This window comes from Motacilla alba, chromosome 6 (genome assembly GCF_015832195.1).
Source record: "Motacilla alba alba isolate MOTALB_02 chromosome 6, Motacilla_alba_V1.0_pri, whole genome shotgun sequence".
Taxonomy (NCBI): domain Eukaryota; kingdom Metazoa; phylum Chordata; class Aves; order Passeriformes; family Motacillidae; genus Motacilla; species Motacilla alba.
The window spans coordinates 9,719,751-9,736,821 of record NC_052021.1 but is presented as its reverse complement, the minus strand read 5'-3'; the positions used below and the strand labels follow the sequence as shown (position 1 = coordinate 9,736,821).

Below are 17,071 nucleotides of genomic sequence, written 5' to 3'. Positions count from 1 at the left end.
TCAGGCGAGAGCACCGCGCCGGCGAGCACCTGCGAGCACCTGCGCCAGGGAACGCCTAAGGAAACCCGTCCGATGGACAAGCTGCTCGCAGCGCTCCTGTGCAGAAGTGTGGCGGGAAGAAGATGGGAAGTTTGCCAAGGGACGTACGAAGTGTCTCAAGGAAACACACGTTTGCTCTCCAAAATTTTTACATAAAGTAGACTGAACGTAGTAGACCTTGACAAAATGATAATATCTGACTTATATGACCAAATATAAATGCCAGACAATACAATTTCAAGCGTTCCTTTGCTGGTAGAATTCTCATTTACAACTTTCATATTTTCTCCTGGTTGCCTTCAAATTACATGTCTGCCTGTTTTTTCTCATAAATCAAAAATGACGTATTTTTTTACTTACCTGCTGTTAACAAGTTACAACCAAGATCAAATGCCTATGTATATATGCAAAATTGGTACTTCAGATAAGTATTGACACCATCACATACATTCTAATGTTTGTTAACTTTCTGGATAAGTAATAAGATTGATGGGAAAACTGGACACACATGAAAAGGAAGGAAGCGAGAAAGAGCTATAATTTGTTTTGTGCTAAGGATATAGTGCAAAAATGAGTTTATCGGGGTCAGGTTCAGAAATGGAAAGGAAAAACTTCAGGAAGGAACAGAACAGGCTTCATCTGGGGTTTTGTCACCTAAGGGTCACTCAGATTTTCTTGAGGCTTACTGGTTGATACAATTGTTGATTAGAGTAAAATTAATTTCTTCAAGATGAAAAAACACTTAATCCTCACATAAAGACATCAAAAACCTTATTATCATCTCAGCAGTTTTCCCAGCAGCTGTGCACCTTCAGGGGACTGCAGAGTGAGGGTGTGAATGATGTATTCATGGTTTTGTGCTACACTGTTTAGTGCAGGGAACAGATGGAGCAGGGATGGGGCACAGGGAGCCCCCAGGACAGCCCACCCCTTGCTCAACACTCCCGGGGAGGGTGGCCCAGCACCCCTGCCAAGGGCAACAGGAGCTGAACTGGTACCTGCAGCTGGCCAGATGCTGCTTGAGCCTTTTGGCAAGTGGTGAAACGTTGTTAGATGTTGCAGCTACTAATTGAGTCTTAACCTTATTATGGGCAGACAGAAGCCATCTTTAGAGCAATCATGTTATGCTGACTGAACATAAATTCAATTAAAAATTATAGTGAGGAGAAGCAGACCTCCCCTCCACTTTAGAGGGAAACCCACATGCCAAATCTGACTGTGAATACCATTGCAGTGAACAGGATAAATTAAATATGCTTGGATAGTCACTAAGATACTGTAGTATGTTTCAAGCGCTTATATTGCTCCCAAAAGCCTTTGCCCAGTTTCACATTTATGTTAGTTTTCTTTTCTTTCTTCTTTTTTTTTTTTTTTTTTTTTTTTTTTTTTTTTTTTTTTTTTTTAATGCTTCACACAATGGGAATTTGTGTACTTGAAACAGAAAGATTCTGGTTTATTGGGATTTGGAGCAGCTCCCAAATTCTCCAGTATTAATTGTGATGTGGTTGTCCCACCAGCCTGACCCAGCAGCTTTTGGTGTACTGAGCTATTGCCTTGCTGCTCCTGACTTCTGGTGTCACTTTGTCACCAGTCTAAACCCCTGAGCAGCACCTGCTTGCCACTCACCCACTTGCTCTCCAGTGAGACCATGATGGACAATAAGCTATTTGCCCACAATTCCTATTTCAATCCTTACAGTTTCCATTTACAACTCACATTTACCTACCTATCTGTGTGTCCACTTGTATACTTACCTCTCCCTCAGCCAGCCAAAGGGAGATACACTGGCTTTGCTTCCTGCCAAACCATCACACTTCAAAATTGGCTGGAATGGAAATCCATCAGCAGAATGAAAACTTTGAACAATAGTGCAATCCCTAGCACACACTGAGTCAGGTGTGGCAGCTTGCTTCGTTCGCATGGTTCTCGTGCCGGCTCCGTAGTGAGGAAATGTTATGTGTTAGAAAAGTTTTGTGCTGGATAAAATGTACAGCACAGGATAGTCACAACAGCACCCCTGTGCTGCCAGCGGTGAAATTGCCTGCTGTGCTGAAAGACACGCTGCCTTGCCATTCTTTATTTTTATATGTATCCTTATGTCCAGCAGCACCAGTGTGAATCTAACAAGTTTGCTTACTTATTTCTGCCTCATTTCTGCCTTAACTCAGGCATGAGTTAACAAAACTAGATCCAACCTGTTTAAACAACCCAAAGCATGTTTTTCCAAAACCCAGCTGGTTTTGGAAACTCACCGTGCTGCCCACTGAGGGCTCAATGTGCTTGTTCCAGGGTACGGTGCTGCACGCCCCTCTAATGCCTTGCTCCTGTCTTCTCTTGGGTTTGGCACGAGGGTTTTCCTTGGCAGATCAGCAGCCACTTGCAATCAGCATTGAGTTCCTGCGGTTAATTGCTCCACACAACTCTCTCTCCAACACAGCACGACTTCTCAGTGGGCTTGTTTTTTCAAAGGGTAATCTCATAGGAGGTGGTCAGGGTACAGGATTACTCACAGAAGGACAATCTCATTAATAGCTTCCCCTCCTGAGATAGATACATTTATGTATTTTTGGCAACTCTTCATTGTTGTTGGTAATGTAATTCCACTAGAGACAATGTTGATTGGAAGTTCTCTTTAAGCCAAGCCAGAATGTCCACTTGCCTTTATTTCCCCCTGTGTTTATTATACACAGACTACAAACTAACAGAGGTTCAAGTCTAAAGCACCATCTCTTCTCAAAGCAAGGTAGTTTGGAAACTGTAAAACCTGCTCTCACTTTGAGCCTAACATGGATGTCACACAGGACTCTGGTCATTATGTTTGTCTAACATTTAAATTTGACACCTAAAACCTTAGAGCCCAGACCAAACAGCTGCAACAAATTATTCAGTCAGTTTTCAAAGGAGAGGCTTTGGGGGGATTTGAGAGGTAGACATTTCAACTATGTGCTAAAACCCTTTTTTAATCCCTTTCTTTGTCAACAAATAATTTATCAAGCTGTTCTCCCTCCTCAGTCCTACGTAAGAGAGGTATTTTAATTACATCTGACACCTCCTGCAGAAAATGTCACATGAGGAATTTCTCATGGGTTATTCTGTTCCCTTTGCTCTCTGAAACCTTGGCTCTGTGTGCCATAAGCTTCAGTAATATCCCTGACCTCCATGAATAAACTTCCTGTGGTAAAGGAGATGTGCTGCTGGATATCTGAGGGACAGGGAAGTCAGTCCCAGTTTCACACAGCTCCTTTGGGCAGGGTAAATGTGAGGCAGCAGGGAAAGCCAATGGCATGCTGCGCTGTGCCAACTGAAGCACAGCCAGGAGCTGGAGGGAAGCAATGACTGACTGCCCTTTCCTCAGACACAGGGATAACCTGGGAGGGGAGGGAGTTCAGCAGGAAGAGAGAGCCAGCAAAGCCAGGCTCTTCACAGTGCTGCACGGCAGGAGGTTGAGATGGTGAAATAGAAATGGCTCCATCTGGACACAAGGAAAACAGTGTTCACTCAGAGGATAAAAAACATCACAACAGGGACCCAGAAACATGATGCCATCTTTGGAGGCATCTGGATCCAGCTGAACAAACCCCTGGACAGCCTGGTGGGACCCCAGTGTTGATCCTGCTTTGAGCCATGCATGACCTCCAAAGTTCCTTCCAAGGTAGCACCTATTGTACCAGTTTCACAACAGAAGTCATGTCAAACCTAAGGGTAAGCAGGCCTTCATTATTTGGTCAACAGACAAACTCATATTGATATTTTTATCTGAGTAGCAGCTATCTTGGGTTTACTTACTCTCTAAAATGTCAGGCTGTGATGTTCTGGAGAAAACAGGTACAAGTACAGGATGTTTGACTGGAAGACCGGTAACACCCAAGACTGCTCCTTGATTGATTTTGGCCAATAGATTATTTTTAAGTGATTTTATTCTCCAAGCATATTTCTGGACAGAATCAAACTGCAGGAGCCCATTTGTCTGGCCACAGATCTGTTAGAGAAAGACAAGCTAGACAACAGGGCTGATTGAAAATCAGGAAAACACAACTCCTACTTGATGGTTTCCCAAGTCTTTCCTAATAAACCAGCCCATTACAGCTACAAGAACAAAAGCAACTGTTGCTGTAATTATTTCTTTGATACCTCATTGTACTTTCATTAAATTCTTAGAGTGAACAATTAACTACAGTATATACAAAGCAGTGAGTGAGTCAGAAAGATACGTAGGTTAAGGAGGAACTCTGGCATACATTTATTATAGCTGCCAAATAATGAATTCATGTGGAAATTAGCAAGAGCACTAAACTTAATTTGTCCCACTATTTTAATGGAAGGTTAGTACATTGGCAGGCAAATCAGCAAGAAGTCTTCCCACTAACTGTGGAAACAGATCACCACTGACACTGCAAAAGAGCCTGCCAGTATTTGGCACGATGACAATGAACAAAAAAGCAACTGCCCTTGCTTTAACCAAGAAAGAATTGAAAATATCTTCTTCTATTTGTGGATTAGGAGAAAACTGCTAGAAAATTGTTTTCAGTATTTGCAGGTGTTTCATTAGAGAATCCTAACAAAAATAGAAAAAAAATTCTTTTTGATACCTTTCTTTTGGCTACACCTAAAACACACTGCATTTTGTTAGATTGTTGCTTTGGGTAACAATAAAATTTTAAGGTGCCCTGACTTCATCATATTCAACTGGAAAATTATCCTCATCTATTTAGAACTATACCACTGGCTGTGTTTTCTTCAGGAGTATCTATTTTGATTTTTAATGCTATTTATCCAGATGAAGGAATATGTAATTATCTTTCATTTGGAAGAAAATAAATAAGGGAAGACAGTTCTTCATCAGCTAAAACTTCTGGGGTATCTGAGATTTACAGCTCGCACTAGGAGCAGGATTTGCTAATGAAGCTTTTGAAGCCACAGTGGCAGTGTCTGATTGTAATTGCTGAAAGGTGACTCTTGAAGAGCTTTATTTGCACTAATCAACACCACGTTGTGCCTCAAAGCTAGAGTTCCCTTAGAAGCACTGTCCCTACTGAGTTATTCTGCAATAACTAAACAGGCTTTTCTGTTTACTTCTGTTTTTCAGAAGGAAAATTTTTTCAGTGTTTTTCAATGGGATCCTTTTGGAGTTGCACTCAAAACCTGTTGTACAGTTAAAACATCATAATTTCTTTCTAACACTTTCCTCAGGCATTCCCAACCCTTTCTCTTCTGGTGCCAGAGCCATAGGGATCATCTGCAAAAGTATTAATGTAAAATACCCAAGGGCTCAGGGGTGGCCTTGGAGTATCAAACCTGTTAGATGTAGAGTCACAGTAATTTATTTTCCTGATGGCGGCCATTGGAAACATTACATTCACAGTGCTGAACTCAGCTGGACAGTATTCGAGAGTGCTTCTGCTTCACAGCTGAAACAGCTCTGTGCTTCCTTTATGTTTAGTTGCCAGCAAACTCTTCAATTGTTTTCCTGTAAAGAGGAAACACCTGAACTGAGCAGACCTGTGAGCATCTCAGTTACCAAGGTGAGCTTACTCCTCGTGCTTTATGGAGAACACTTGATCCACTAGCAGCCACCATCGTATCACCAAATATGTTTTCAAAAAATAATGCTGGTGCCATAGAAAAATGCAACAACTAACCCCAAACTTGCCTGCAGTCTGTAGTTTTGGGCTTGTTTTATCATCATGGAATAAACTGTTCTAACTTTGCTCTAAATCCCTTTCAGAACAGTTTGCTGTGCAGTCTGTGCTGTCACCTCAGAGATCCCCCTATTTTACCAAGTCCTCACCCACTGATGCTGAGCTCACGGAATCGTTCTAATGCTGATTAACACGAGGCAGCTGTGGAGCTCAGCACACAGCACCGTGGCACTGTCCAGCTCTCCAGTCTCTGCAGGCCAGTTCTCAGTGGGTGTCTGTGCTTGTGTCACGTATGTAGAAAGAGTATCTCTACAGCTCCATTTGAAGGCATTTTGAGCTGCATGAAATCATCATCAGCTTGCCTGATGAATCATAATATCACCTTCAATGCACAGAACACTACATGAAGAACAACATCATTAAGTGAAAGGCAGGACCCTCAGTGAGATGACTTTTGGCTGTAATGATGCTAGGTTGGGAGTTTTAGTGCAATTGCTCTGGCAACCTAAGGCAATTACAGATGTTGCCTTAACAAACAGACCTTTCCTACATAGACCCATTCCCTGGATGAGTACAGTGCCTGTGGGAGGCTGTCACTGAAGCCAATTATAGAAAAATATTGAAAAGTCTGTAAAGGTGTCTGGCAAGTAAGAAATAAATCCTGCCTGTCACTTCTTACTCAATCCCACAAGCAAGTCATAATCCTCAGTCATCACCACCTCGGAGCTTGTACAGGGGAAGGATCTAGCTAGGAAGAGCCAGGATTGCACGTCACTTCGGGGACTGTGATTAGCCCAAGCCTTAGGAAAATGAGCGTGGCTCTGTCAGTTCGGTCAATGCTCCAAAGCCACTGTGCATGGCCGGCACACGCGGTCCCCAGCGGGAGCGAGCCCCGAGGCTGAGTTACGGCTCCTCCCGCAGACAGGGTGAAGTTTGGGGCGAGGCTGAGCTCATCGGCCAGACGCTGCTGAGGAGCCGTCTGCCCAGAGCACAAATAGAAGGCAAGCTCTTCGGTAAACAAAGAGGCTTTTGCAAGAAATTTCAACTTCTCAAGAGCGGGACAAAACACACATGAGTCTCAGCCGCGGGACTGCATTGGTAGCAGTGTGTTTGACCTCTGTGAGGAAAAGGCGCTGCCTGGGTCTGCTGGGCACTGCCTGAGCAGGGGACAAGGGACACTCACGGGGTCCCTCCCCTCCCCTCCTGGCTCATTCTTTCCTACATCCCACTTCAGAGAATTCCTCTCACCTGGGTGTATAACCAATACTTGGTTTTGGAAAGGCTTAAGGACACAAACTACCAAATACAATATTATGATACTTCCTCTAGTTGCTGCCTTTGTTATGTCTCTCAGCCCTGGAGAAATATTAAGGCAGCAGAAAATACCTGGAGTTATTTGATCTAGAGATCAGGATTCGAAGTTGGACTTAATTCCCTTAAGACGTAGTTCTGTCAGGTCATTGCCACATGAATTTTCAGAACGGCAAAGCCTTCCCCTGCTCATTTAAGTATACAAATGCCTTATTTTGGTCATAGATTAGGCATTTCTCAGGGGTGCAATTTTACCTTGGACTGTAACAAAAACCAATTTCAGAGGAATTTATTAACATTTTGAGGCTCTCTGAAGGTCATATGTAATCAAGATTTGAGGCAAAAAGAAGGGGATGCTTGTCTAAAGCAAACAGAAATTTGATTAGCCTTGAAACCCTTCAAATTACCAAGGCCAAAGCCTTTCCTAGTAGGCAAAGGAGGTTCCTGATGTAAGTCAGGGTAACAAAGCCCTTCCAAAGCTGACATGCAGAAGGTGCAGATTCATCTGTTTCCAGGTCTCACGCCAATGACTGGAAACAATTTTAAGACTTCAAAAACTTTAGGAAAAAAAACAACCCAAAAAAAATCAGTGAAAAGATTTAGAGCCACAGAGGCTGAAGCCACATGACTTTAGGAGGTACTTAGTTGTCATTAGAAACATCTCATCCACATGATTGCTTACAATCAATTTCAGATAAAGAAAAAAAAAAGCTCCAAATCTGTTGCATTTTAAATTCAATCTGCTGGGTTTGGCTGCTGGGTTTTGTGTACATGGAATTGGCAGAATGAGGAAGGAGTGGACTCAATCAATCAGTAGGTCTTCTTTTTTCATCTGAATGCTCAGGGAATTGTCATCACCAACAGTAAAGTCTAAATGGCACTTAGCTGAGATTTACAATGTGGATGAATTAGGAACTTCCTTTTCTCAAAGTTGTGGTATGTTCAATCCATGTCCAGAAGACACTGATTGCATTTTTTCTCACCTTTTTCCTCAAAATGCAAAAGTTTTTGTTTCCCACAGAATGTAAAATCAAACATCCCTTCACTCCTGACCTACATTTGCTGCAGGTCATTTAATTATGAATGAAAATGCCACTTTGTTTATATGAGTTCAATTTATGACAGAGATTAAGTTACTGAATTTGTTCTCCTGGCATCTTATTAATACTGCTCTGCTGTAAAATTCCTCAGGCAATAGGCAAAATAATGACTTAAAACTGCAATGATATAATTACCTAACGATGCAGGCATTTTGAAGATAGACATAACTCTGGATTTGAAAATACAATTTTTAGGACCTTATCCTTTATATAAAAGGGTGTGAAACACTCACAATTACTTTAATTTATTTTCATGACATTTTGGTTTAGATCCAATCAATTCCTACTACATTAAAGAAAATTTTGTCATTATTCAATAACAGGATTTTAGCTATTCACAGCAATTTTCTTAACCTTTAATTTTGAAAAGGTAAGTCTTCAAATCTTGGCAAAATTAACTTTGTGCCATGATGAAACACTTTGATCTATACAGTGCCTTTATTGCATCTGGTATGCCAAGATGCTTTGATGAATGAAAAAAAGAGAGCAAATTCAGCACTTCCCATCAACTTCCAGCTGAAAGGCAGTTGTACATGTGCAAAGGAGCCAAGTCCTCACTAATGCAAGGCCATGGAGGAGGATTCTTCTGAAGCATCTCTGAAGCAGATGTCATAAACTACATCTAAATCTTAAGTGGACACATAATTTATTTGATTTAGCTCCCTCACCTTCCAAATGGATGTAAACAAAACTTCTCTCTCTTTAGTGATAATTCGCACAGTTCAGGATCATGAACTTTCCAAAATGTCCCTTTATAGGCAACACCTGATATAGAAATAGCACAAGAGATTAATTCACAAGAGTGGAGTGGGTTAAACTGCTGGGAAGAGATCTTTAATATAGTGCTTTTCCCCCTGGTCCCTTGTGCAAGGCCAAGCCAGAGGGGATACCCTGCTTTCTCTACATGTGGATTCAGTTCATCACTGGCCTGGTTATTCACTGTCACAAAAGAGGACCCCAATAACATGGGAACATCATGTTACTGGTGAAGATGCACAAGCCCACAGAAACAGGAAAACCTACTCTCTGGTGTTCCAGGTACACAAAGCAAAACAACTTCAACCATCCAGGCAGCCTGGAGAAAATTTTCCATATTTTTCTTTTTCCAATTCTAAAGTTGCAAGATTCTAGATATGTAAGGTGCTTAACTTTGTCATTTCCCCACACAGCTCCAAAACAGACATGACTTACACAGGTCAGAGCTCACACTGGTGTTTTCAGAGAAACATCACCCTTGTGGTTTTTCTCCCCTGTAAGCAAAGCAAGACTACTGTCAGGATCCAGTCAGAGTAGCCTTTCACAAATGAAAAACATCAATCAAACAGGTACCAAAAGAAGCCTATACAGGCGTTTCTGCTTGGACACCAATACATGGGAGATGGCAACGCAGCTAAGAGGAACACAGAAACAAAAATCAATTGCCTCCTGAAAGTGTTTTCTGCCTTTTTTGCAAAGACCTGCAAACTTTGAAAGTAAAGGCTATTTGGGAACATACATCCCCACCTCCCTTATAGCTGGTCTTGATGATGATTTCTGAGAGAATCTAAGCATCACATCTAGAGAGCATGACTACAGAATATTACTGTAATAAATATGAAAACATTGGAGTTTGCCCCGATTCTTTCTTTGCTTTCCTGGTTTATTTATTTAACAAATACTATTAGCAATTTCTGAGAATAAATGTGACAATTCCCCACAATCAAAATAATTCTCTGTCTCCATCAAGTGAGTGTAAAAGAAAAGTGAAAGCACTGTCTTTGAGCAAGAAGATTGCAGTTTTCCCCTGTAGCCTCCCAACACACTCCAGCACCCTGAAAAGATTTCAGATACTCAAAAGCCATTACAGAGCCATCCAGACAGGATTTACAGAGATTTAATTCCTTATGCACTTCAGATGTTGTTCTGAGTGTAAATTACAGTTTATAAAAGCTAGCAAACATTGTCCTTCCAGGCAAAATCACCCACAATGCCTGTAACGTTTAGCTAAGGTCAGATATATTAAAGAAGTGATGACATACAGATATATTAAAACTAACAGTTTGTAATTTGTCATTACTGCCTTCCTACAAAAATAGCCTTGGAATGAAAGTTCAGGATTTGCATAGGGACAGTGATTAGATGCCAACACACATACAGATGTCTTGGATCCAAACTGTTAACATCATGTGTGGCACTGCATTATTGTTTCTTGTTAACTCTAAACATGGACTTTTGAAACAATCCTGCCTCACTGGTCCAAAGGTCCTTTTGCCCCTCCTATTTAGCAAATACAGCTTTGATCTGTGCAGAATCTCACTTTGATAATATTAGTTACAAAAGGAAGCAGCTGTAGTAGGTATAAAAATTCCAATCATTCACAGAAGGCATCTCTAAAAAGCAAACAAAAAAGATGTTACTGAACTGGGCCTTCCAAGTGAAAACCACTGAGAGCAGAATAGACAAAGTCTCTGTGGTAAGTTCTGTACAGAGAAAGTAGGTCCCTATCTGCATGTTACATGAATTTTCCAAGAGATTTGCAAAAAACAATGTTTATCACTTGAGCAGAAGGAGATGAGGCTTTTCAGGAACCTTTACCCAACCAGGCATACTCTTACTGTTTTACACCCAATGGAGCAATGCCTTCATTGTATTCCATTTCTTTAGAAATCTGAAAATCAAAGTAGGTCCTCTTAGCTATTCAACAATACAAATACAGGGCAAAACACCTCATGTTTAACATCATCTGTTCAATTTACTATTAACTAATGAATAAAAAACCACAGGAAAAAAAAATCAGCACAAGAACTTGTCACTTTTAGGCACATCAGCAATGCAGTTTTCAGTACAGTCCATCAGAGAGAGGACAGCTGACTGCAAAAGGTTGAGGGGTGTGAACTGTGGACACAGAGAGCCCACAAGCACAGCCAGCTCATAAAGACAGTGCAATCTCTCTCTAGGTTCCTATCCCCTGCTTCCCAGATTTACAGCTGATGAGCTACATTAGCAATGATCCTCACTTCAGTAGCTCATGGCAGCCTCTTTAAAGCTTTTTCAATGTGTGTGCATGCACAGCACAGTGTGCATACAACCAGACACATCCCACAGTGTCATCAAGAGGACTTGGAACACACCAGTGCCTCCTTTAGCTGCAGACCAAGTGCCACTTAGCAGGACCACGCAATGAGCCTGACAGCTCAGCTCAGCACAAATTGATGGCATTGCTGTAATGGAGTTATCAGTGACAAATACCTCCTATGCAACTTCCAGGTCACACTCACTTAAGCAATGATAAATGAGCATGAAACAATGTTAGCACAAAACAAGATCATAAATACTCAATTCTAAGCTTAAAAAACCTAACCATTTCAGACAGCTGCTGCATCTTGCAGTCTCCATGATTTTATGGATGTTCTCACTCTTGGCACAGAGGTGCCACAAAACAGCAAAAGATGACTTTATGCAGATATTAAAAAGAAAAAAAAATATTTTAAAAGAAAAAAACCCAAGTCATCCATCCAGAGCAAACATTGCATCATCCTACGTTGACTAATATACAATTACCTCAGTGAACCTGACAGAGTTTGTAAAAGCTTTTGGAATCCCAAAGTCTGACATCCATCTGTCCATCCTTCTGTCATAGAAAGCTGCTCAGGATGACAGGATGCAGACTGTCAACGCAAACATGAAAAGTTGTGAAATTCATGTGTCTGGAATCCCTTTGTCCAAACACTGACATAGGTGGGAAGACAATGGAGAAAACCAGGAAAAGTCCATGGTGAAGCAGCCCTTGCAATTGTGCTTTATCCCCCAGAGTCATCTCCACAGGCTACGGTTGCTTTTTGAAAGTGTATTTATGAGGATATTTACTCATTACAGTGAGATCAGTGACAGCTTGGGACAGACTGGCAGCTGCTTCTGCACTGCAGCAGCACAATGGGAGCACCTTCTGCCTCCCCTGCACCTGGGATTTCCAGGGTACAACATGAAGGCATCAACCCTTCTCTCCCTTCCCAGTTGTCACGCAACCAAAGCCCGGCACCCCTAGCTCCTCCAGCACTCAGCCAAACACTGAGTGAAAATGGGATCTCTGGCCATTTCCATGAGCAGAGTTACCTGGGCACAGTGCAGGAAGCTCCTTGCTCAGCCACCACCCACCTGCTCATTCCTGCTCCCCCAGACGTGTCTGTCAGTCACCATCTTGGCTTCCACTCCTGCTGTTTGATGGGCAGAATCCTTTAGCATCAACACTGCAAACTTCATAAGCACAGCTACATATAAAACCTTAGGAGCAATCAAATTATATTTTTATTCTAATTTCCTGTAATGCTAAAAAAATTAATTCTGTAAAACAGTATTTTGGAAAAAGTTTGAAATGGTTTTATTTAGAAGGATCTCAGCCCCACTCTTACAAACCATAAAAACCCCAATACAACATGTTAATTATTTATATATATTTTAGGGGGTTATTTGCTTTTATTTAGTGACATTTCCTTCATGAAGTTCAATGAATAATCCAACATATCTACTTGCTTACCAAAAGCTTGGAAACATCAGAATATCTGCATATGGCCATACACATGGATGAAACCTCACACTCACACTGACACCCTTCCAATTTACAGCAGATAATTGTGTTTTACGGTGCTGTGCATTCAGAAGCAACTACCACAATCCTGTACAGGAAGAATAAATTTCTCAGCTCTGTGTTATCTGTCAGTTTACTGCTAGAATTATCTGCGGCATTATGCCCTGTGCATTCAAATGTGCTGGAATTCTTCTGTCCTGGAAAGTATATTAAGTGACAAATTACACAACATGGCTTCAGTCAGAATTTTTTAATTGTATTCCTACAAAATTATGTAAACATTAGCATACAGATCCAGAAAAATCAATACAATATAATGGTGCATAAACTGCAAGTTTAGAAGAATGTCAGGAACACTTCAACAATTTATAAATTAATATATACAGTATTGGATACTCCTCATTGGATAAGGAAACATCAAAACTGAGCAATTTAGGTGCAAGAGCTGTAGAACAACAGAAGTGCTCAGACACCAAACTTGACTATGAGGCAACATTGCAATCGACATGACTGCCTGTTGTTGTTTCATTTTAAGCATTCAATTTAGCTGCTAAAAGGTATAAAACAAAAGTTTTGATAGGAAGTTTATTTTTATTGGAAATCAAATAGCAAACATCCCTAAAATAATGAAAAATCCCAAACCTAGAATACTCCATCACCAGGTTTCTGGAAGAGTGAACCTGAAGCTTCCTAGGCTGCACAAGGAGATCACTGGCATCTCCATTCCACACTACTTCCCCCAGAGCACCAAAGGCATTGCCAGCTAAAGGAAACATTTCAGGGAGTTTGGAAATGGGGAGTGCTGGGTGGGGAGAAAAAGAAAGATGTATAGCATATATTGGGCTGACATGCAGCAATCTGGGCAGTTCAGCTCTTTACTGAATTAGAACATCATGGGAATGAAACACCACCGCTAACTAATTCTGGGCTATTTTGCTTTAAAAAAAAACAACAAAAAACCAAAACAAACAAACAACAACAAAATAATCTTCAGCCTGCCTGTGATCAAAATAATATTCAAAGCATTCTTACAATGTTGCCCTTTATGAGATCAGGAACACACCATAGAATCCAGGATATATCACTCTTTTGCAGACAACACATGAAATGAAAAAGGAGTTCTTTTCCTTTGTTCCTGTCCATACAAGCATAATTCACTAGAGGAAAAAGGTATGGTAAACATATCCTAATGAATGATCTCAAACAAAAAGCATTTTTCCCCATATTAGAAAATGCTCAGTATCACTGAAACTACAGACTGCATAAAAAGACTAGGATCATCCTGGAAGCACTTGACACTGCAAGAACTCTTTTAACTGCATACCTGTAATATGATCACCAGAGAATCTCTCCAAAGTTTAATTTTTTCTGTTTCTAGAGTTGAAGTAGAATTTCATTCCATCATATTTTGGTACATTTTTCATACCTGACCAATCACTTCTCACAATGACTACATTGCACTAAAGAAGAAGTATTAATATATAATAAAGGGGAGATCATTTCTAGCCATCTAAAGCTTTTTGTTGTATTTTTTTTCCAGTTGTTTAGGAACAAATTCTGTTCATCTCTTCTATACGAGATCCTGAGTAGTAAGGTGAAAAAGGTTTGGCTGATAGCACCAGTTTTCCATCACTTGTCATAATTCCCAGGGTACATCTATCATCAGCAGTGTATCTAGAAGCACTATCATACTTGAACCTAAATGCCCAAATTCTTAAGAGCTAATAAAACAGTTATTCCTATTGCCAGAATCTGAGCCAACACTGAAACACCAGGAGCAGGAGAAAAGATTTCTGCTAAATCTGAGGACACAGGTTGCAAACATAGAAAAAAGCCGAAAATTCTAGCCAAAATCTTTCCCTCAAAATGGATGGGAGTGGAGAAAACTACACCTGGTGGGAAGAACAGGAAGAAACCTCTGTGTCCATCACTTCCCAAGTAACACACCTGCAAGCTGCCCACTTAGAATTCATGCTAAGGTACAGCTCCCTGAAGGTACTTATAAACGACCCAGACTCCTTCCCATTGCTTCCTCCAGAGCAGATCAAGCAGTGAGTGATTTATTCTAAGCCAGACTGCCAACAGCTTCCAGTATTTAATTACCATGGTGTGTTTGAGGCTTGGAGAGCTTTATCTGACATAACTCAAAAGGATTCATTGATTAAGAAACTTAGGTCACTACATTTCCTGCTGCAGATTTGACATGTATTGCTAACTCGTAATAGCAACTGTGACAGACAATAAAAATCTAACACAAAAGAGGTTAAACTTAGGAATCTGGGCTGAAACTTAAACTGGGGTTAAATATGAATAGACAAAAGTTTCACTGGATTTGCCCTGTACATAGACCTGAAAAAGTTTTATCACAGATATATCTGCAGTTTTGTGTAAACTATTAATGTACTACAGCAACACTAATTTGGTATTCACAGATAGTAAAAGCACAGGTTTTAAAATGTTTTGCCAACACTTCACTGTTATTCCCATGTCTAAAATGACACAGGCAGAAATCCCTAACAAGATCTCATGTTCTTATCTACAGCCTTCAGAATTTCCTCCCACTGATATGTGATTTGTTTCCTCACTCACATATCCCATGGGGATCTTATACTCACATATATGCATACTGAGAGAAGGGAGAACTGATACGACAATATGAACACAACTAGCAGACCTTAACTCAAATTTTGCCAGCAGCAGCGAACCTTGAGAAACTTCCAATAGATTAAGACCTTGTTCAATGTGGTAACAGATAGCACCAACAAAATGGTATTGAAGAGTTTCATAAGAAAATCTTTCCCCCTCTGTTTCCAGCTTTGGTCACATTTCTCATTTTCCGACTCTCATTGCTCTTTCTCTACTTCTTTATGCTAACTTTTATGTGTAATTTGCAGTTGTGAAATAGCATTCTTGGCTCCCCCAGAACGTTTCAATTTCTAACCATTTATTAAAAAAATTAATTAGACCCAGGACATTTTAAGTTAAACAAATGAAAACTTTGGTAAGAACACCAATGGTACCTTGGCACTCTTAATGGTTATGACAATTTTCAGTAAGAACAATCATTAAAATGCTTCTCTCTAACATCATCCGAGGAGTTACATGGTTGTCTGTACTCCAGCTGTAAGCCTCCATGAGAAATCTACATAAGAGCTCTGAAAAATAACGGCAAAGGAGTACAGGGAAATCTGAAGATTTTTAGCAATCTCAAGTGAAATGTACATGTATACCAAAATATTCTACTTAACAAGGTATAGTATAATGCAAACCAGACTTACCAAAGAACTTTTTTCTGTACACACATGAACAAGGTTTTCATGTATCAAACCATCAAACAAATAAATCTCATCTCTCAAAGGTGTTTGTAGGGTTTTTTGTTTGGGTGTAATACATAACTACCAATGAAGTCAATATAAATTAAGCCAGCTCATTCATTATGTCCAGCAATTCACACAATATACCAGTGGGAGGAGATAAACATTATTCTGATCAAATACATTTATTTTAATCTTCAAAACACAACCCTTTTTCTTCATCCTCCTCATCATCATCAGTAGAATGTGCATAGGACTCAAGGGTGTTGTATATGAAAGAGTACAGCTTGACATCTGGTCCTGAAGTAGAACAGTTTCTGCATTGTTCATTGTAGTATCTCAGCAACAGCCTATAAATGTCCCCTTCAAAAACCAAAAAGAAGCCATTAAACACCATGTAAGAACATGCCACATGAGCAATGCATGATTGCAAAGGAAGGCTAGAAATGCACATGCACACTGAGACAGTGGCTAGGAACATCTCTAAATGAGCAGTGACAGAGAAGGCAGAGGACTGTGTAAATGGGAATGTCTGCACGTGGTTCAGAACATAGGACAGCCTCCCTCAGCTTCCTGCACAAGCTATCCTAACATTAAGCTTGCATACACATTACTTACAAATGTATTGCCAATTACCCAGCTTTCTGCTTCTGGCCCAGAAATTAAAAGACACATAACAATTACAATAGGACAATGGATACACAGCTTTTCTTGTATTGCAACTGAATAACACGCCAGACCACATCTCAAGACAGAACCACTAGAAGACAAACCTATATCAAGAATGCCTAAGCAGCTTTTCCCTTTTCAAAGCCTTACTGAGTTATATCAAAAGCTTTTGCAAATCTTCTACCTACCACATGTACCTCTATTTTTCAAATTCTTCAGCATAACTCCTAAGTGAATCAGAAAAGCATCTAGAAGTCTTCTAACTGATTAGCACTGTGCAGTAGATCCCAAATCAGAAGAGTTCCCCATTCTGGAAACAGGTACAAATAAACTGAGATCCATTTCCTTGTGTTCAGGACTTAGTGGCAAGAATTCATGTTGGAAAATTTCTACTTAGAGAGTCATGTCTCTTTTGTGCACACAGAGATTTCTTTT

The 17,071-nt window shown here is 40.4% G+C and overlaps 1 protein-coding gene across 4 annotated transcripts in view; it reads right to left on the bottom strand.

Annotated features, from left to right (window-relative positions):
• Nucleotides 1–12,888: 12,888 nt before the first annotated feature.
• The window catches only part of PARG (poly(ADP-ribose) glycohydrolase), a 61,098-nt gene continuing 56,915 nt past the window's right edge, over nt 12,889–17,071 (bottom strand). For 3 of the 4 annotated variants that reach the window (XM_038140572.1, XM_038140573.1, XM_038140575.1), the window contains exon 18: nt 12,889–16,330. In XM_038140572.1, coding sequence (XP_037996500.1) covers nt 16,158–16,330 — 173 coding nt within the window. In that variant the 3' untranslated portion in view covers nt 12,889–16,157. The other variant, XM_038140574.1, reaches the window with a different exon arrangement.